At 34.4% G+C, this 22590-nt stretch overlaps 2 protein-coding genes across 4 annotated transcripts; one reads left to right on the plus strand and one right to left on the minus strand.

Annotated features, from left to right (window-relative positions):
* The first annotated feature begins 100 nt into the window (after nucleotides 1-100).
* Nucleotides 101-12610, plus strand: MRPS18C (mitochondrial ribosomal protein S18C). 2 transcript variants are annotated; one of them, XM_074273937.1, is made up of 6 exons: nucleotides 101-249; nucleotides 1149-1207; nucleotides 2141-2224; nucleotides 3678-3735; nucleotides 4040-4099; nucleotides 12528-12610. In XM_074273937.1, exons 1-6 carry the CDS (start codon nucleotides 150-152, stop codon nucleotides 12533-12535), a joined length of 369 nt encoding a protein of 122 aa, XP_074130038.1. In that variant the 5' UTR covers nucleotides 101-149; the 3' UTR covers nucleotides 12536-12610. The 2 variants fall into 2 exon arrangements, with proteins under 2 accessions (XP_074130038.1, XP_074130037.1); XM_074273936.1 differs by lacking the exon at nucleotides 12528-12610 and adding an exon at nucleotides 4875-4990.
* ABRAXAS1 (abraxas 1, BRCA1 A complex subunit) lies at nucleotides 5431-20880 on the minus strand. 2 transcript variants are annotated; one of them, XM_074273935.1, is made up of 9 exons: nucleotides 20716-20880; nucleotides 15425-15515; nucleotides 12743-12779; nucleotides 10611-10677; nucleotides 8965-9158; nucleotides 8218-8337; nucleotides 7192-7276; nucleotides 6894-7008; nucleotides 5431-6355 (listed from the first exon to the last, which is right to left on the minus strand). In XM_074273935.1, the coding sequence occupies exons 1-9, from the start codon at nucleotides 20800-20802 to the stop codon at nucleotides 5934-5936; spliced, it is 1218 nt and encodes a 405-aa protein (XP_074130036.1). In that variant the 5' UTR covers nucleotides 20803-20880; the 3' UTR covers nucleotides 5431-5933. The 2 variants fall into 2 exon arrangements, with proteins under 2 accessions (XP_074130036.1, XP_074130035.1); XM_074273934.1 differs by having other exon boundaries at nucleotides 5431-6358.
* Between the last annotated feature and the right edge of the window lie 1710 nt (nucleotides 20881-22590).

Genomic DNA, 22590 nt, shown 5'->3' on the forward strand with positions numbered 1-22590 from the left:
CATCCACTCTAGCCTTCTCAGCCGACCATTAGGCTCAGAGAATAATTACATCCGGTAATTACATCACGGTAAGTAAACCGTGAACCGGAAGGGATAATTCCGAATTTTTTTTTTTTTTAAATGAGGCTGGGAAGGTTATTAGGTTTGCCATGGCGGTCCCAGTCGGTTCTCTTGCGCTTGGGAGGGAGAAGATAATCTTGCGTTTGGGAAGTGCTTGCATTGGCCGCGCTTGCCGCGGGGTTCAGCCTGGTAAGCGCCCTCCCTCAGCTTTTTTGATCTCTTGCAAAATCGGGAGTTGCGGTCTCGGGGGTTCGGGGAAGGAGTGACTCGGCACTCAAGGCTTTCCTTTAAGCGACTTCTCTACTAGTAATCCCGGGCTGTTCCTTCCCCATTTATTAGTCAGTCATTGTCAACTAACATTAAGCGTTTGTCACATTCCCGGCGTCGTTTTAGCGCCGAAGACGGAGGCAGTTCTGTGGGGCAGTGCTTAGAACATGGGGCTGAGGCAAAAGATCCGAGTTCCAATTCGGCCTCAGACGCTTACAGGTGTGTGACCCCGGACAAGTCACAGCCTGCCTACTTACGTTTCCTCGTGTGCAAAATGGATACAATAATAAAATCTGCCTTCCAGGTTGTTGGATTAGCTGAGCAGTCTGTAAAGCTAGCGCTTGATAGGGCCTGCGTAACTTTTCTGGGTCCCCACCTCCTCCCCCTTACGTTCTTTTAGGGGAGGGACTAGTTCATCTACTGATGGCTTCCCGAGGCCCACACCAGGACTAAGCGATGCAGTCAAGTTGATTTTACTGCCTTCCCCCTTTGTTTTAATCTCATCATCTGTCCCTTATTCCACCAACTGGTCTGAATTTAATTCAGGCTAGGTTACCTTATCTCTGAACTGTTTGCCAATTCCAGATAGTGAGCTGGGGAGGGGAGGGGGGAACTTTTTACTGCATTAGGACCAAAATGGGACCCACCCAGAAAGAGGGTGCACTTGAATTCTCATTTTTAACATATTTGGCATATAAAAGGTTGCTCTACTTGCTAAAATAGTTGTAAAACAAGACTTTTCTTCTTGACTTTTTTTTGGAGTAAAAAGCATCACTAAAGATGTAGTTAACAATTGATTTTTTTTTTTGTTTTCTGTTTAGTTACAGTACTTTGGAGAAGTTGTTCCCAGTATAAACAGGTGGCCATTAATGAAGACCTGGTAAGAAAGATTGCTGAACATGTTTAACATATATTGGATTACTTGCAGTCTGGGGGAGGAAGAAAAATTCTGGAACACAAAATTTTGCAAGGGTGAATGTTGAAAACTGTTTTCACATGTATTTTGAAAAAAAAAGGCCATTACTTTTAAGTTCCTGTGGATTTTGTAAATGGGATTGGACTCTCTCTCCCAGTCACAGGAAACTAAGTTTTAAAAAAAAAATCCTTTATAACAAACTAGTTCTCAGTATGTTGAGTCATTTCTCAAGCTTTTTTGGAAGTATAAATAAAGATTATGTGGAAATATCAATGTTAATTTTTTTTCTCTAAATGATTACATGTAAAATTATTAGCAAAAATACTTATTGCTGAAATTTTTTAGTATGAAAGTATGCTTCTCTTGATTTTGCTCCAAATATTTCCTCTCTCTTATGCTTTCACCATATTTTCAATTCAACTATCATTTTTAAGCTCTATGTGCAAGATTATATGCTAGGTATATAAATTCAGGGTTTCTTAAACTTCTCCCATTCTCTCATCCTTTTCACCTGAGAAATTTTTCCATGACCAGAAATATACGTATATAAGATAGGTATACAAATCAAATGTTTAAAGATAATAAATCAAAACAGTTGATTACAAGACATAATGGGGATACCACATATTTAGAGGCATTGGCAAATTAATTTCAGAAACTACTTTGATTCAGATTGTGCCTCTGATACTTTTCGACTTTGTTAAATTTTTTCACTTAATTGCTATGGATTTCTGCTTTCTCATTTGTAAAATGGGGACAATAATACTTTCCTAAGGTATTTTTAATTTTTCAAAAGGTTTAAAACTCAGAAAAGATATGCATTAACTGCTATCTATATAGTGCCACTGAATTATAATTTTAAGAGATTCTTTTTCTTCCTCTTCCCTATAAATCTAGCCAGTTCCAATGGAAAATCCATACAAGGAACCAAACAAAAAATGTCTTTTGTGTGGAAAACCTGTAGATTATAAAAATGTACAGGTAAGGGCTGAATTTATTACCAGAGATGCTTGAATGTGGGACTTTGTTGTCTGATAATTGTTTAAATTTTTTTTTTTTTTAATATTTTTTAAAATGGGAGCTTAATTCTAAAATTCTTAAATGTGAGGACACTTACAGTGCTAATACCAGCAATATCTGTTCCTTTAATTTTAATTAACTGGAATTGCCAAATTATAGCAGTCATCCAAAGGAGTAAGCAAGAATGGCTTAATAGATGTCATAAAGCTCATGTATTTCACTTACGAGTATTATATACCAATTTCTAACCAAGTTTATTTTCTGACACAGATGATTAGAATGAACAAATTATATAAGATATTAAATTATATAAGAACTGTACTGCAAGCAAAGAAATGTAAAGTAATGGTGAGGGAGGGGAAAAAAACCACTCTTAATATGGTGACATGAAAACTTTTAAAGTTATAAAGACCCTTCCACTATTTAACTGATAATTCATAACGGTAATGGATCATTGCATACACTTACATTCACTATTCTTTGTATAATGAAGCAAAAGTGTAAATAATTTTTGAATGCATTTTTATTCTTTTTCTCCTTATATTCTAAAAAAGAACTACATTTTTGGAACAGGGAACATTTGTGTAAAACCAGTACACTTGACAGCATATGCCATATAACATCTCTATAATCACCTCTCTCTCAGTTGAGGAAATTTGTTTCACCATGTTTAGGACTGAGGTTAAAGATGAGTATGCAAAAGGAAAACTTTTTTAGAAACTTGGTATTTAAGAGGGGGTAAACATATTTCCTTCCCTGATGATAATGCATCTAAGCATATTTTTAATTGGAGATTTCATAGGAACATTTAAAACTTCAAACTCAAGTTGTTAATAATTGGGCTTAGTATTTCTTAAAGATATTTATGTCCCCTCCAAAAATAATATAAGTATATGATTGTGTCAGACCTTATAGTTTAATAAGGGACATTTCCAATGTATTTAGAAATCAACACAACCTGGGCCAAGGTTTCAGTACTTCTATTTTCTAGCTCTATGCTATGACACTGAACACCTGTGCACACCTTTTTAAAACCTGTCTTTAAAATGGGAAAAACATACCTACCTGAAAGTGTTGTTAAGGCAACATTTTTTACCATGTAAATGTGAATTGGTATTACAGTACTAAAGAAAAAAATTTTAAGGACTTTTTAAGAGTTGTTTATCAGTTGTGGAAATATGTATAGAAGAACTGAACATGTTAAACATATATTGGATTACTTGCCATGAAAGGAAGGGGAAAAATCACAAGATTTTGCAAAAGCAAGTGTTAAAAACTATGAATATATTTTGAAAAGAAAAAGCTTAAAAATTATTTTGAATGTAACGGGACAAAAATTAAACAGTGAACAACAAAAAAGTTATTAGTTTAAACTACTACTAATTTTGATTTTTGTTTATAAAACTATCAACAGCTTTTGTCTCAGTTTATTTCTCCATTCACTGGATGCATTTATGGAAGACACATAACAGGTATTTACATTAAAGCCTATTTGTGAATATTTTAATGTGTAAATGATTTAAAACTAATTTTAGTTTATCTTTAAGAAAATTAGCTATTTTCTAATAACTGGTGAGTAGATGTTACAGGTTAGGCAAAGTAGTTGAATTTTGTGCAGTTAAAGCTCAATTAACTATTTTAGTGCAACTCTCCAAAGCATAAAGGATGGGAAATTTTGAAAGTTTTTCTTTTAAAGCAAAGTTTGTTTAAAAGTATATTTTAAGCATTAACTTTTTCTGTTGGAATGAAATTAATGAAAATATTTTTCATTTATAGGCTTATGTGGGAAAAAACAGAGAGAGATTACAAAGGCTATTAAGCGGGCTCAGATAATGGGTAAGTATTAGTGAATAATTACTATCCAATGTTTTTTCCCCATCGTACATTTTATATGTTTTGGGGTACTTTACATGTGATACTTTCCAACCAATACCCAAGTCCCTCATAAGTTTCTCCTAAGAATTAAGCAGAATAGCCTGATAATAACAAAGAGTGTCATTTTGTCCTTTTGTACTTTAATTTTGTGTAGTTGTTCTGCTTTGGAGGGCTGCCTTCATTTACCTTGTGGTCAGTGTATGTTCTTATTTTCTTCACTGGCTAACCCATACATGTCTTGCTATGCTTTCTGAATTCACGGTCTTCATTTTTGTGGCACAGTGAGACTATAGCTTTTTTGGCAACTGTCAAATTAGACATCCAGCTTTCATTTATTTTTTAAAATGATGCTATGAATATTTTTCACATAATAATCTCCTTGGGGTATAAAATCCCAAGTGGGATTTTGGATCAAAGAAAGTGATTAAGTCACTTTTCTTAAATTATTCCAAAAATTTGCAAAAACATTTGGGCTGTTTTATCAGCAATGAAGTAAGCATATTTGTCTTTTAACAGGTTTCATGCAACACTAAATTTCACCTTTTTCTGCTATTCTTGGTTTGCACTTCTTTGCAGACACTTATCTTCTCTAACCATTAGTCTTGAGGGAATGGGCTCTTAATTTGTTTGCTCCAGATTTTGTCAGGCTATAAAAGCTTTTATTATATGTTTAATATTTTTATAATTTTTTTATAAATTGCAGTGGAAAAACTTAAAAGAAATTATCTTTTTGCAGGATTTATGCCAGTTACTTACAAGGATCCTGCCTATTTGAAAGATCCCAAAATTTGTAACATCAAATATTGAGAAAAAGCTAATACCAATAAAATTTATTTGACAGATTGTGTACTATCAATTGTTTCAATTCTAAAAACATTTTGTGCATACAGAGTCCCTGGCCTGTTTCTGTATTGAGTTCTTTGGACCTCAGTTTCCTCATTTGTAAAAAGAGGCTGGAAAAAATGGTTTCCAAGGAACTGTACAGATCTTTCATATCTGATTTCAAGTAATTTTCACTCTTGTGGTAGAAAATTTAAAACTTACCTGAACTGACATCATTCAGTTATTGTAGATGTGAACATGGGTGCTTGGTTCTACCAGCAGACTTCTTGATTTTACAGGGAAAGTGAGGGAGGTGAGTTTTATACATATATACACACTAAATCAGAGGAATTGTGTGTTAATTTTAAACTAAACCTTTTAGAATTTTAACTGAAATTTGTTAAAACGTTGGGGTGGATTTCAGAGACAAGTTATCATTCTTTCATATCATGACAGATAACCCAAAAAAGTTTTTGCCACTGAAGAATTTAATTTCTAGTGAGAGGAAAAAACATATACAAAGAAATACAGAAGGTGGTATGACTTCTTGACTGGACTAGGCTTTAGGAATGACCAGTCTGAAAACTGATTTAGACATAAGAAAATGTATGCAGTGAAAACCTGAATTAAATTATGAAATTTCACTAAATTGGCCTTTATTTCTTACACCAAATTTTAAAAAGCTTCAGGTTTTAGAATTTTTTTTTAATGAAATATTTTATCTACAAAGTGGATTAAGTTTCCATGAAAGCTTTTATTTACAAACACTAAGAAACAACTTGGACAAAGACTAGTAATTTTTGATTTACTCCTAAAGTACTATAATAAAACTTGTCACATTCCTAAGTTTCCATAATACTTTATATGAAGCAATACTTTGGAAAATTATTATAATTTATTCAAAACATAGTGAGTGTTTTTCCACTCTGTTGTCTTTTGATCAGTCTGGTCAATCAGAAAAATTGTATAAACATCAGAAAGTTGGTGACTCTGGATAATCAATACCACCCTTAAATTTCTCAGCATCTTCATCCGTTTCTGTACTGCTTGTCAGTTCTTTTTCCTGTTCACTGTTTTCGTGATCTTTTTTAAGAGACTGATTATGAATTTCTAACGATCGTATTTTCTTGACTGGGCTTTGGCTCTCTAAGTCAAGAGACTTACGCTTAATTCCACATTTTGTTTCATCATCTTCTGGAAAATCAGGGCTTTCTAGCATCAGAGTTAATTCATTCACCAGATCAAGTTTATGGTCAATGTTACAAGAGTTTCTAGAAACCTGCCTGCCTTTCAAACAAACAACACAGGAATGAAGAAGTCCACAAGTTGGGAAAAACGTCTTTAAAGCTTGACAGAGAAGAACATTCTCTTCTGGTTCCAGGTCACGGCTCCTTACTGCTAAATCAAATGCAATTTTATTATTCAACATTATATAAATGTTCAGATTGACATAGGATAGCAGGATCTAAGGCCTTTCATACCTTATTTATCCAGAATAATATTTCTTAGGATATTCAGCAGGGTTAGCTTAAATTTGCCAAAGCTGACTTCCTAAAGCAGAATTGAAGAAAGGTTCCTTTTCGTTTAGCAAAACCTCTCCATCAGTAATGCTACTAACCAAAAATTGCTGACTATGTCAATTTTGTTAAAGTGAAAGTTAGGTAAAAGTTCAACAACAAAACAGTAGAATGAGTGTGTGCTATAACTGGTTATGACAGGATATCCAAGCTATTTTCTGAGCCTCTGGGGTTTTTTTTTGTTTTGTTTTGTTTTGTTTTTTGTAAAACTGGGAGTGCACCGTTTGCTTGTAAAGTAACAAAATTTTGTCAATCTGAAAGTGCTAGAAAAGTGAATTATTATGGATATCTGTGAATGGCAGCCCTAAAATAATAAACTCTAAAACAGTGTAAGAATTATTAACTTTTCTTTTTACCTGATGCTAGAGCCTTTGCTCTCTTTTTTCTTGCAAGTTCTTCTTTTAGACGATTTATATCCTTTATTAATTTTTCTACTAACTGTTCACTGTCTAATACTTGAGTGCATATTTCCTGCAAAAGAAAATCAGTTTAATTATACAGATAACATTCTAATTCATAATACATTAATAGCTTATATTAAGTAAAAGGAATTCTACTGGATAGAACAGGGCAACATAACAAATTCTAACACTTCCTGAATTGTATCACTCATTTCCAAATCTAGAATAATCTTTAAAGATTTGAAATACTTACCTTTAATTCTTCCTGTAGGGTGGTATACAGTTCACTTATCTTCTGAACCTCTTTTAAAGTGCCATCTTCATTAAAAAATTCTGACCTGTTGGTGAAAGAAAGATTTCCTTTTATGTAAATGGTATATTACAATATTACATTATAAATATAATTTATCTGCAAAATGAAAATTTGATGCAGATGATATAGGAACCTTGAATACTGGTTTTGTGAAGCAGTAGGAAGGAAGTAGAGTACAATTTTTTTTTTCTTTTTAATTTAAGATAAAAGTAAGAAAGGTGGAATATGTTGTAGGGTCAAAAGATTTTTTTTTTTTAGGATGAGATATTAGATAAGAGAATCTTAACTCTTAAAAGTAGGAAAGATAAAATGATGGAACATGGTCCTAGAAGAATGGTGATAGGAAATCAGATAGGATTATGCAGAATTAGCAGAATTTTTAAAGAGAAAGACCACTTTCTTTCAGACCATCAAAGAAAGAAGTGATAAAGATCAGGAAACTCATATTGAATGGGTTTTTATCGATATGACAGATAGTAAAGATCTTTGGAGGGAAAAGGGAATGAAAGCAAAGTTGAGACAGAAAGGAAAAAGTTTGGGCCAACCATTTGGGAAAGAATGGAATTCCAAGAGCAGAAGCTCCAGTCATAAACTATATTCCCCAGCAGTCCCCAGATACCATGAGGCTCTTGGTGCTTTTCTAATGCCTTGGACAAAAAGAATACATATTTTCTCATTTATGTATACGTTGCTTTTCTGCAAAAGGAAAGAAAATGCAAGGGACTGTTTTTACTGCATGTCTTTCACAAGGCCTGACACAAATCAGGCATTTAATTATGTTTAATGATCTAATGATATGATAGGCAATGAAAGAGGAATAAAAGGATTATCAAGAAGGCATGAGGACCTGATGAAAGTGTTATAGTATAAATTTAGTCATACTATATGCATAATGACTTACCCCCCACCTCCATCCCCAAGAAAATGAGTATATTTGCACAGTCAGTGGCTGAGGAACCATCTTACCTATGTGCACGGACTGTTCGGCCAAAGGCAGTAGATATGTAGGAACCTGACACAGTTTTATATCCCTGCAGCTCAGATGTTCCCAAGTTGGTCACCACTAAAGGCACTTTATGGAAAACTCTAAAAAACATTTTTGATATGAATTTATAGAAAAATTGAAAATTAGCAGTGGCACTTTATTATTTTCAGTTCCTACTCTTAACAGACTACCTTGCACAAATGAGACAGACAAATATCCTCTAATATTTGTTTTTTTTAAAAAATTACTCCTTTAAAACAAATCCAATTTATAAGCAATTACTTTTATCTATAACAACTATCAAATATTAAAAACACGTGATGATTTATACGGATTAGTTCACTTAAAATGGAATACCACTATAATTAGGCATAACAATAATTGGCATAAGCTATTTTCCATTAGTTGGGAAAAAAAAACCTCAGCCATCAAGTCAATGTATTTTTAGCAAATCTTTATGCTACATAGTAAAAATATTAATTTAACATGAGATAGTATTACTGATATTAGTATCACTAAATAAAGGAGAAATTTGTGATTTTCTTCCCAATATTTCAAGGATTACTATGACCCTTTCTGGGAAAGGGAAAGGCTCATCTCACATAAATCCTTGCATAAAAGGTTGTTCTATCAACTTATAAATTTATATATTTAAGAACTAAATATTGAAAAATCACAGCATAGTACATCCTGAACTTTACTAGCTAACACAAATATGTACAACTTACCCTTCTTGAGGTCTATGTAATGCATGATCCAACCTATGAGTGGAGAAGCTTTCTGTGATTATGCTTTGTGTTAGTAACAAAAAAACAAGTTCTTGATTTGAAAGATATTTTTGTAAATTTTTGTGAACAATCTTCTCTCGAAATGTCATCACTTGATCTGAATTACGCCTGAATTTGTACCATCCAATAACATTCTAAGAGGGGGAGAATAAAATATTATTACTTAATATTGTACTACCACAATGAGACAAAAAAATAAAACATTGAAAATAGCAATTACCATTTAGAAAAACTCTTGACAAACTTGAGGATTTATAAATATACATTTTGTACAATCCAAAAATGTAAGTATTGGTTTGTAATTAAAGTATTCTTGTGCGTTTTTTAGGTTTTACTAAAAAAATAATTTGAGAAAAGAACTTAACTGTTTTTGATATGAAACCCAAACTTTAATTATTTGACATCATTTTTAAATGATTAATGCAACTGAGTTAAAAGGTAAAAATCAGTTAATCAAAAATTTTTATTCATAAGAATTAATAAATCAGAAAGTTGATAGACTGCTCTGATAAGACCAAAAAGATATACTGCTCAGTTATTGATAAGATGAAGGATGTTCAGATTAGGGCAATCAGGATGATGAAGGGTCAAGTTCATAATATCAGGATTATTTGAAGGAACTTGAAATCTTTTGCCAGAAAAAAAGATAAGATTTAGCACAGATAGCTACCTTCTTCAAGTATCTTAAAAGCTGTCCAAAGGATCAGACTTGTTCTATGTGGTCTCAAAGAGTAGAATTAGAAGCAAGTTGATTTAGGTAAAAAAAAAAAAAAATTCTTAACAAAGTTTTCCAAAAGTAGGTTTCCTTGGGTGTTTTGGGCAAATAAGGATTTAGTTAGATTTCCCTTACTTGAAGTAGTTAAGCAAAATCTTGGCAAATATTTAAAGATCCTCTTTTTCAGAGACCATCTGACCTAATCCTCTCCTTTTGAAGATGAGGAAACAGACTTAGGGAGGTAAAATGACTTGCCCAGGGTCAACAATTTAGAAGAATACTAATTTGACCCAGGTCCTCTGACTCTGGAACCAGTGCTCTTCCCACTAAAGGGGGAATCCTTCAGGCTTAGAATTACCTTTTGAGTTTTAGCCTAACACTCAAATTCTGTGGTAAGGAGCCTGTCACTCAGATCTGGAAAGAATTTAGAGCTTGCTTGCTTTCCTACTCACTTACCCCCCACCCTGAGGCAATTGAGGTTAAGTGACTTGCCCAAGGTCACACAACTAGGAAGTGTTAAGTGTCTGAGGTCACATTTGAACTTGGGTCCTCCTGACTTCAGGGATAATGCTCTATCTACCCAGCTGCCCTAGAGCTTACTTAAAAAAAAAAAAAAAAAAAAAAAAAGTTTTTGGGTACAACATTTTATCTTCCTTTGACATGAGAAAACAGGCTGAGAGAAGCTCATTGACTTGCCTATAGCCCTACAATAACTTGCCTTTCATCTTTTTTTTCCCCTCCCAACTTGGAGGATAATGTGAAGATTTAAAAAGTTATATATGCAAAGTTATAGTGACTTTTTTACTCTTGTTAGAAACAAACAAAAAAATCAGATAATTAAGTGAGTCACAGATATAGAGCAAGTCCCAACCTTTTTGCAGCATGAGATGAGTTTCTTCAGTGCCTGCTCATTTAGTTCACCTATTGAGTTATAAAAGCTAAAAAGAAGCAGATGAAAATATATTTCAATTGAAATTCCTTTATAAACAATCCCCTCAATGCCAGTATCATATTGCAATTGGTCCTAACCAAAGTACCTCAATCCAAAGCAACAAGTATCAATATGCCAGCAAAGTTAACAGGAAACAGTCTGCCTTGACATTCATTAAAAATTAGCCCTAAAATATATAAAAGGCATCTTCTAAAAGTTTTCAAATAAAGTTGCTTAATTCCTAGTCTACCACCGGTTATTCTCTTCTTTAAAAGAATATATCAAGAAACTTTTATTTTTAGTTATTATTAAAGTTATTATTTGTTTTTATATCACTTTTCCTATATTCCTTGTGCTTCTTCCCCAAAAATCATCCCTGGCAACTGAATGTAAAAAACAAAAAAACAAAAAAAAAAAGGGGGGGGGGGAAACCCAACTCAACAAATCTAACCCATCAACTAAATCTGACAGTATATGCAGTATTTCACACCTACAGTCTACCATTTCTGCAGAGGAGACCAAAGCCCATCTTTCTAGTCTTCTTTTACCTTACACAGCGCTATATCCCGACTCGTTAGCCCGGTGGTATTGGTCTCCTTGCTGTGAACAATATACTCTATCTTCCAACTTCAAGCATTTTCACTGACTATCCTCCCATACACAGAATATTTTCTTTCCTGATCTGTCTCCTAGACCCTTTCAAGTCCTAACTATAGTTTTATCTTCTTTAGGAAGCTAGCATCTCACCTCTGTTGATTAGGCACAGACTATTTTTTCCTTTCTCCATATTTGTAGAACTTAGCACAGTGCCCAGCAAATAATAAATGGATTATATTGATTAAAATCTCCTTTTGGATATCAGAGATAAAAGAAAATTTCTAAGTATTTTTTATTATAAATTTTGCCTATTGAGAACATACATAATAATTATTTGCAACATAGACAAAACTTGCTTATCAGAAGTACTTATTTCAAACATGTCTAATTATGACCTATACAGAACAACAACAACAATAATAAAATAGGTGAACTTATTGACTGGAAACTTCACATAACTAAGGAGTTCAAACTTTCTGTGTTGTGCAAAATGTTTGTAGAGAAAAATACTTTGAAAGATCCTGAGATAGATAGGGCAGAGGAGAAACACAAAGTACTTTGATGGCTGCTTTTTGACGAAAAGAACTATTAAAAGGATTCATTATAGTTGCTATTTTCGATATCTAACCTCACCAATCTATGGTTGCCTTGCTTTTGGCAATGCTAAATACAACACATCATATATTATTTCTCTAATATCTTTTCATTCCTGATACACAACAGATTTTGAAATTGCTATGTATTATAGCTTAATATTTGATAAAAATCAGTATTGATTGGACTTGAAGGCAAATATTCTTCCTTGGATACTAGATAGGTTCCTTTGGCCAAGACCCTTATGATTTATAAATAGGTGGGATTTTCCAGACAATGAAATCCTAAATCCTGGAAGAAACAAAATATTTGATTATCTGTCAGTCAATATAGTTGATAAGCATCAATTAAGAGCTTGCTCTGGGTCAACAACTATGTTAAGCCTGAGGATACAAGAGCAGAAAAAAACAATCCCTCAAAGAGCTCACATTCCAATGGCAAAGCAAACATGCAAAAATATTGTACATATAAGTGGATGGGAGAAGTACAAAGATTCATTGAAGCAAATGGTGCATAAATACTGGAAAGTACACTGAAAAGCATGAAGCTTCACTCTAGTTTTGACTTTCTCAACTGTGAATTCTGAACAAAGTCAATAAAAATCTCCTTGGCCACGTTTATTAACATGTTTTATTTTTTTCTTTCTTCAACTTCTTCTCCCAACAGCCCTGTAGCCTCCTTCTACAAGTACTGATTTATGGCCCCTACAGTTGTACTTAGAGGCATCTTCTAAGAACCTAAGCTTCTTGAAGGCAAGCACTGTCATTTTTATCTTTGTATTTTCCAGTGCAATTCTTGGCCTGTAATAGGTGTTTAATAAATTATTCTTCCTTGCTTAACATAACCTAATCACAAAAGAATTCTTCACATGTAACACTTACCTGAAAAGCTGATAGCATGGAATGTACCTTTGTATGTCTGAAAGGAGAAGATGAATAGTTTTATGTTAATTGAATTGAAATTCTTAACATTGCAAGTGAAGATTACAAATATTTCCCAAAGACACAAACTTAGTCTACTATATTTTTCACTGAATTTCAAGATGTTCTTTCTCTACTTTCATATTTTTATAAAGCATTAGCATTAATAAAATCTTTTATATATTCTCTATACCCATCTTCTTGGTTTCTTAATAACACTAAATTATATGCAAGAACTACTTTTTATAATAATTAATAAACTTTAAGCAATAAACTACATACTTTGTAATTTAGATGTATTGATGTCTAGGTGTAATACACAGAGGCCTGCTCTCAAGGTCAGTAAAACTTAGGTTCAGATCCTGCCTCAGACACATTTTGGCCAAGTGACTCTTGGAACCTTATGGATCAGAGCCCAAATAAATCTTTAAAACTGTAAGTTGCGCACTAATCACTGACTCAAATTGGTAGACAGAATTTCCTCATAGGGAAAGTACCCCTAAACTTACCAAATTATTAGTCTGGATTCCTCAAAAAATACATTAACTCTTTACTAATGCAGAGATTAACTGAATAGGAAAAAAAAAAACACCAACACTAACAGATGTCTAAAAGCTGAGATACCTTATTCCCATGTCAAAAGCCAAATCAGATTTCAGTAGAATATATTATCCTGGGGATGATTTTCCATAACCTAATGAATACTGATGCAAAAATTATAAATAAAATATTAGCAAAAAGATTATAGAAAATCATCCCCAGGATACTACACCATGACTAAGTAGGACCAGGAATGCAGGGCTGGTTCAATATTAGGAAAACTATTAGCATAATTGACTATATCAATAACCAAATTAACAAAAATCATATCATTATCTTAATAGATGCAGAAAAAGCATTTGATAACATCCAACACCCTTTCCTATAAAACACTAGAGAGCATATTTTTCCTTAAAATGATCAGTAGCATCTATTTAAATCCCATCAGCAAGCATCATATATAATGGGGACAAACTAGAACCATTCCCAATAAGATCAGGAGTGAAATAAGGCTGCCTATTATCATCATTAATATTCAGTATTGTATAAGTAATGCTAGCTTTGGCAATAAAAGAAGAAAAAGAGATTAAAGGAATTAAAGTAGGTCACAAGGAAACTAAATTATCACTCTTTGCAAATGATATGATGGTATACTTAGAGAACCCTAGAGAATCAACTAAAAAACTACTAGAAACAATTCACAATTTTAGCAAAGTTGCAGGATGCAAAATAAATCCACATAAATCATCAGCATTTTTATATATTACCAACAAAGTCCAGCAGCAAGAGATACAAAAAGAAATTCCATTCAAATTAACTGTTGATAGTATAAAATATTTGGGAATCTGTCTGCCAAGGAAAAGTCAGGAACTGTATTTACACAACTACAAAACACAACTACACACAAATAAAGTCAGATCTAATCAGTTGGAAAAATATCAAGTGCTTTCTGGTAGGCTGAGCAAATAAAACAAAGATGACAATACTACCTTAATTAATCTACTTGTTTAGTGCCATACCAATCAAACTCCCAAGAAATAATTTTACAGATCTAGAAAAAATAGGAACAAAGTTCATTTGAAAGAACAAAAGGTCAAGAATTTGAAGGGAATTAATGAAAAAAAAAAAATACTAATGAAGTTGGCCTAGCTGTGCCAGACCTAAAACTATATTATAAAGCAATGGTCATCAAAACTATTTGGTATGGCTAAGAAATAGAGTATTGATCAGTGGAATAGGTTAGGTTCACAGGACAAAATAATCAATAATTATATCTACGGTTTGACAAACCCAAAGACCCTGGCTTTTGGGATAAGAACTCACTATTGGACAAAAATTACTGGGAAAATCGGAAACTAGTATGGAACAAATTAGGGCTGGACCCACACCTAATACCACATACCAATATAAGACCTAAATGGGTTCATGATTTAGACATAAAGAGTGATATAAGCACTGAGAGGTAAACTATCCTATTCAGGATAGTTTACTCTCAGATCTATGGAGAAGGAAGGAATCTGTATCCAATGGAATTTATTATTGAACACCAGATAGATAATTTTTATTATATTAAGTTAAACTAGTATAGACAAGATCAGAAGGGAAACAATAAATTGGGAAATCATTTTTACATTTAAGGGTCCTGATAAAGGCCTCATTTCCAAAATATATAGAGAAATGACTCAAATTAATCATTTGGTATTAGCTAAGTATCAATGGAAGAGGTTAAGGACACAATAGTTAATGACTATAGTAATCTATTATTGATAAACCCAAAGATTCCCCAAATTTCAAGAACACACTTTTTGACTAAAACTGTTGAGACTACATATATTTAATCTATATCAGATTGCTAGTTATCTTTGGGAAAGGAAAGGGAAAAAGAAAAATTTGAACTCAAAAATTTACAAAAATGAATGCTAATATCTATCTTTACATATAATTGGACAAATAAAACACTATTGAAAATTTTTTAAAAGATTACATATGCAGAAAGTTTAATAAACATTAAAAATCTATATAAACATTAAAATATAATTTTAAAAATCATTTATCCAGATCATTTTCAGGTCTGACATACAGGTATACATATGATACACTTACCAATTGTATAAACAACTTCAACATCATTCAACTGAGAATCTGTAATGCTGTTCTTGGCTTCACCTTTTACTTCCCCAAGGAGAAAACCTTCCTATGGGATAGAAAAGAAAAGCAATATGTGAAATAAGTTAGCATTTACTATATCTTTACTAATTAATTCATTCCAAACCTAAACATCTAACAATGGATACAAAAGGATATCCAAAGAGGATACAAAAGAACACTTCATTTGGCCTACGGGAAGAGAGAGCAGGAATGGGTCAAGTAACAGGCAAAAACAATATATTAAAATAAATGGCATAGCTATTACAAAAATCGTGATAAGAGAAAGATTAATATGGACCGTATTACTGATGGTTATCATTAATTTTTGCCCCTAACCATGAGGATCCCCTAAAGTTCTGTCCTTAGAATGATCTTATTGTCCTCTAAGGGTTCAAATATCATTTTTATACAGATAATTCATAAATATATTCATATCCACCCCTAATCTTTCTCTAGAATTGCTGTCCCATGTCACCAACTGTCTCTCTGGATATCTCAGGCAATTCAAGCACCCTACATCCCACACAAACCAAATAATTTTCCCCTTTGACCTTTCTCCAAATTTCCTATTCTGTTGAGATTACCATCAATCTTCCTGTTAGCGAAATCTGAAACTTCGGAATCATCAACAGTTCCTTTCTGCCTTAAATTTGTAATCCACTGCCCAGTTGTTGCAGTTCTATCTCAACATTTTTACTATCCATACCTTTCCCCTTCTCACTTAGTCTCCACCCTATTTTCCTGGACTGTTATAACCTAATCAGTTTTTTCCCCAATTTCCTTTGTTTCTTCCTAATTTATTCTCCACAACTGTCAAAATAATCTTCCTAAATCACAAGTCTAATTATACTATTCCCTACTCAAAAATCTCCAGTGGTTTTCAAAATACCAACTCACCTTAGCATTTAAAAATCCTTATCTGACCTGTAGCTAACTTTCCAAATGTATGTCACATACATTTATGTATAAGCCTAAATGGCCCTACTCCATGTTCTCAGAACATAATGTCCTATCTTTCACCCATAGTCCTATGAGCATGATATTTTCTTTGCCTTTTAGAATGCATAGCTTCCTTCCATAGTTAGCTAAGAGGCCATTTTCTTCTTGAATCCTTATCTGATTTCTCTGGAAGTTAACATTCTCTCCTTCCTCAAATTACATTGTATTTATATCTGTTTTCTATATCTCACTAGAATATAAATTCTTTCAAGAAAGGAGCTTTTTTGTTCTCTTTTTAAATGCCCAGTACTTAGCAGTGTCTGAATACAGTAACTCTTAATGTTTATTGAATGAAGTAGGACCATAAGCTGAACTCTGAGGATAGAATTTAGTCAGTCATAAGTATTTATCAACATATCATAAGATTTACCTATCATGCCGTTATCATACCTATCATATGTTAAGTGCCGAGGATACAAAGATTAAAAAACAACAATCCAGTCTGTTTCAAGGAGTTCACAGTCCAATAGGAAAAAGGACGTTCTTGGTAAGAGAAATTATTTGTTAAAGTTTGGAATCAGGAATAAGTATGTCAAGTTCAGAAGATATGGATTTACCTAGTCTAGTTACAGTTGAGAGTTTATGGCATATAGGAAGGGTGACTTTAAAGTCTGGAGAGACTTGATTGCTGAAAGGAGTTCACACTATTCTCTGAATGAGGATTCATTGGAGATTATTAAAGCCTATTCATCAACAAGCCAGGATAGACATAGGGGTGAAAAAAAAAGACCCAACACAGTCCATGCCTTTGAAGAGTTAAAAAAAAAAAAAAAAAAAGGTAAATAAAGGCATTGGAGGAAGAAACTAGCCGCTGAGGGGTTAAGAAAGAATTCATGTTGAAAGTGGTGAATGAGTTGAACTTTGAAGAACACTAGGAATTCTGAGAGGCAACGAAGGAAGGAAAGAAGGAAATAACAGTTGATAGAAAGTATGAAGTTAGGAAACTGTTTAAAGGAATAGTAGATAGAGTAGATTGTCTGGAAGTAGATTGCATGAAAGGGAGTAATGTGTACTGTATCTGAAAAGGAAAGCAAGAGTAAATTAATGAAGATTTTTTATTATACATATCAAACAGAAAGCCCTGAACAAGAAAGACCAATCAAAAGGCTATAGTTCTGTAACATTATTTGGAAAATTATATTAAAGTTCTGATAGCTTGGGGAAGAGGGAAAAGTTCACTGACAAAATTATTTTGGATATCTTTTATTTTAAAAACAATCATTCATGTCCAGTAAAACCCCTTCTCACCCATCTCCCCATCGAACTTTCCCTGAGAATAAAGAAAAAGTACAGGCATCTGATTTGACAACCATATGCAATAAACCCTATAATCCCCTATCTCTCAATGGAAAGAATCTCTTCTGCTGGATCAATCATAATTGGTCACTATAATAAGATGTATGAGCATCTATTGATTCCACATCCACATTTCCCTAAAGATTTGGCATATGGGATGAATACAAAGAGGTTTGGAGAGACTAACATGAACTGATGCTGAGTGAAATGAGCAGAACCAGAAGATCACTATACACTTCAACAACAATACTGTATGAGGACGTATTCTGATGGAAGTGGAAATCTTCAACATAAAGAACATCCAACTCACTTCCAATTGATCAATGATGGACAGAAACAGCTACACCCAGAGAAAGAACACTGGGAATTGAATGCAAATTGTTAGCACTATTGTCTATCTACCTAGGTTACTTATACCTTCGGAATCCAATTTTTAACTTGCAACAAGAAAATTGGATTTACACACATATGCTGTATCTAGGTTATACTGTGACACATTAATATGTATGGGATAGCCTGTCATCTAGGGGAAGGAGTAGAGGGAGGGAGGGGAAAATTTGGAAAAATGAATACAAGGGATAATGTTATAAAAAAAAATTACTCATGCATATGTACTGTCAAAAAAAATTTTATAATTATAAAATTAATTTAAAAAAAACCCCAACACTATAAGATGATCAATTCTGATGGATGTGGCCATCTTCAACAATGAGATGAACCAGATCAGTTCCAACAGAGCACTAATGAATTGAACCAGCTACACCCAGTGAAAGAACTCTGGGAGATGACTATGAACCACTACATAGAATTCCCAATCCCTCTATTTTTGTCCACCTGCATTTTTTATTTCCTTCACAGACTAATTGTACATTATTTCAAAGTCCGATTCTTTTTGTACAGCAAAACAACTGTTTAGACATGTATACATATATTTTATTTAACTTATATTTTAATATATTTAACATATATTTGTCAACCTGCCATCTGGAGGAGGGGATGGGGGGAAGGAGGGGAAAAATTGGAACAAAAGGTTTTGCAATTGTCAATGCTGAAAATTTACCCATGCATATATCTTGTAAATAAACAGCTATATTTAAAAAAAAAAAGATTTGGCATATGATCAGATTTTTGAAGAAAAATAAACCATCAAGAATGGAAAGATAGTGGTGCCTTTGACATAATTAGCAGTTAAAAGAAAAGTGAGTGTAACAGGATTAAGTCAAGTATTTTAGGAGACTGTAATCTATCTGTAGGAAAAAGGGAATAGACAGTGAAATAAGAATAAGTATGTTGTCTGAAGGAAAGGATGGCTAGGGAAGCCAATTATTTTAAAAGGGTTACAAGTTTGTTTCACACCAGTACCTTCCTTTTTTTCTTTTTTTTTAAATCAAAGAGGTATGCATATTCCTGGAAATTTAAAATAAACATATACTTAGCTCTGTAATCTCACTCCTATAAAAGTGCCAGTTTTTTTACAACACTGCTGAACTGTTTAGTTTCTTTTTTAATGACTTCTTTTAAAGGATTTATTTTCTTTATTTCACAACAGGCAAAAAGCCAAAAGAAACTTAATACTTTTACAAATCAAATTGTGTGGCCAAGAAAAATTCCGTGTGCCCAACTTTGAGTCTCAAGTATTCTGGGCTGCTTCTAACAGTACCTCTTAGGCACGAAATTCCCCAATTAAAAAAAGGTCAATGGTAAGAGCGGGAAGTTTTCAAAAACAAAAATCTAAATCATCAACAGTCATAAGAAAAAAAAATGCTTCAAATCACCAAAAGCAACACTAATTAAAGCAAGTAAGAGTACACCTCATACTCTATGTACAGGCAAAGATGATAAAATCTGAATGACAAATATGGGAGGAGCTGCAGAAAAATAAGGAAACCGATTTATTAGTGGTAGAGCTAACTAGTTGAACAATTTAGAAGCAATTAGAACTATGCCCCCAAAGTTTTGTGACTTTGACCCAGAAGTAATAATCCTAGGCCTATACTCCTAAAAATATCCAAAAAGAAAAAGAAATCAGCTTTTTTAAAGGTGACAAACAAGAGGTATCTATGAAATAGATAATGACTAAACAAATTGTGACGGATATTGTGTTGTAAGAAATGAAGGTGGAGATTGAGAAACCTAGCAAGATTTATAGGAAGTGAGTAAAATCAGGTGAACGATTTATACAAAACAGCACTGTAAAGAAAAATAATTTTGAAGAACAACGTCACTGCAATATCCACCATTCCAAAGGACCAATACTGAAGCATGCTACCCGCCTGGGCTGATACAGAATGAAACATACATTTCTGGATATGGCCAATGCAGGCTGGTTTTATTTAAGGGTTTTTTTTTTTTCCTTTAAATTTTAGGGCTGGGGAAAATGCTAGTAAAATGATTAATAAGACTACAAATTCAAAAAGAGGCTGTGGAGTGCAGTGTCACCCTCAATACTAGACTTGCTGCCTGAATCGGACTAAAATGTAACTGGAAAATATTTAACAAAAATAAATTTTAAAACACAGTAAAATATAGACGATGTTAACGTCCATTGAATTGCGTATAACCTTCGGTGGAGATTCCCTATCTCAACTCAGAGGCCTCCGTTTTGGTTAAGAGTTTAAAGCCATCAAGGCTCTGGAAATTCGGGTGCGACCGGAGGTCACTTTCGTAGTTTGGGGAGGGGAAGGGTCAGGCGCAAGGTGTCCAGACCGCGAAGACGCAATCCACTACGATGCGACTCCTCGCACGCCAAAACCCCTCCCGACGCACAGAACCCGGCACAAAGTAGGTCCTTTAAAAATGGGGGAGGGGAGGCAAATGAACAAAGCGAGGAGGCGGGAGGAGTCCCGCTCCCGGGGAGCTTCTAGCCTGGTGGGGGTGGGGCGCTATTCCCGCCCCTCCCCCCGCTTAGCTCCCGCTACCCCGGCCGTGGCCGTGCCTCCTCGTGGCCTCACCGTGTCGGCGTTGCAGTTAAGATGCTGGAAAGCGAGGGAGCCAAACACGAACCCCGAGAGCTTTGCAGTCGTCTTCTCGCCCTCCATGCTATCGTTCAGGCCCGGGCCTCGGATGCCTAGTCGCCCGCGCGCATGCGCCCCCTCCCCAACCAGCTGCCTCTGTCTCTTCCGGGCGCTTGCGCCAGTCAGTGAGCCCAGAGAGCGCAGACACGGAGCACCGAAGCACAGCGAGACCTAGAGCGCCCTCTGCCGGCGGAGACTCCGCCTCTCGCAGCAAGAATTGCTTCTGCAGGCGCGTCCTCGCTAATCCGCGGAGCCTTTCTTTTTGTCCCTCCTAGCCCTGCTCTTTTCCGTAGTCAGCGGATTGAGTTTGCCAAATCACTAGGTGGAATACAAAAGTCTGCCGGGTGTCATTCCTATGTTGCAGATGAGGGTTAGCGACCGGCCCGGGTAGGGGTCCCAAAAGAAAATCAAAAGGGCCAGAGCCTGATGGCCAGCTCAGCCAACCCCGGGACAATCCTGCGGAATGCCACGGCTCCTCCAAGTGTCCAAAGCCGAGCTCGGCCAGCGGGTCCGCGGCTCCTTTCCGAGCGCGAGCGCCTGCACTGGCCAGATGCGCCGCTTCTCCTGGGCGCCGGTGGGATGCTTCTCCCACGTCTGCTCTAGGTGCTGTGGCTGCAGTTCTCATCCGGGCAGTTAAAGGCGCGCTTTTGGTGCGGGACCCGGGCCGGCTAGCTGGAGTGACGAGTGGCCCAGGGGGCTGGAGCAACAAAAGATTGTGAGAGAAGCAGGAGTTTTGTATCTGAGCCCCGCAGCGTTTGGTTCGTTCAGCTCCTGCAGTTGTTTTATACCTTAAAAGAATTAGTGTCAGCCACAAGAGAGAGGCATTAATAATGAACACTTGAAATCGAACTTATTGGCATTTTGTGATGATGGGAAGTGATGGGAAGGAAGTCTGGAGTAGCTATGAAGTTAAATTTCCCCCCTAAAATCATTCGTCACTCTTTATAATCATCAATTGCAATTAAACATTAAAATTTTAAAATATTTTCTAGATAAAATGCATCCCATTTATCCCTGATCTAATAAATATGAAACTAACTAGAAACTGTAGCTAAACTAGTCAATACCAGACCCAAGACTGGAAGAATATAATTTACCAACATCTTGTATCATGTGTATGTTTTTCAAGTTCTTATTCTAATTAGGCAAAGAGGTTAACTAACATGAATTTCTAGCAAGAGTTTAATGATTTTCAAAAATTTTCACTTATTTCAACTGTTGTAATTAAATCAGCTAACATTAAGTAAACCCCACTATTTTAAAGATTGCTACTGGAAAAAATGGATCTCAGGTTGAAGATTTGATTATTTAAATTTAAAGATATTTAATAAAATAATAAACTACATAATATATGATATATGACATATGTCATATAATATACATTACATTCCTAGGAATGGGTTACTAGAAAATATAACTCAACACATTAATTTATATTATTTTTTGGACTTAAATAACAATGAAAGTATTTTGAATAATTTTGACATAATAGAACCTCCACTTGACCTTATTAAAAAAAAAACTAACTTCATAGGCAACATTTGGATTTTAAATTAATTTGATTTATTAGAATCATCTATTTTGCCCTAAGAAGTACTAATCATGGATAGCTATTGGGGGAAAAAAAAAGTAACACTTCATTTTAAAACTTGAAATTGATTAGAACAATTTTCAGAATTTTGAAAATAAAAATGTAGAACCAATGTTCCAAACTCTACAACTATACTGTCATATGTGTGAAGTTTGTGGTTCATCCTTTTTTGAAGAGTACAAATGATGTCATGGACAATATCTCTTAAGTGAGGCAAAGTT

This window comes from Sminthopsis crassicaudata, chromosome 6, assembly GCF_048593235.1.
Source record: "Sminthopsis crassicaudata isolate SCR6 chromosome 6, ASM4859323v1, whole genome shotgun sequence".
NCBI lineage: Eukaryota > Metazoa > Chordata > Mammalia > Dasyuromorphia > Dasyuridae > Sminthopsis > Sminthopsis crassicaudata.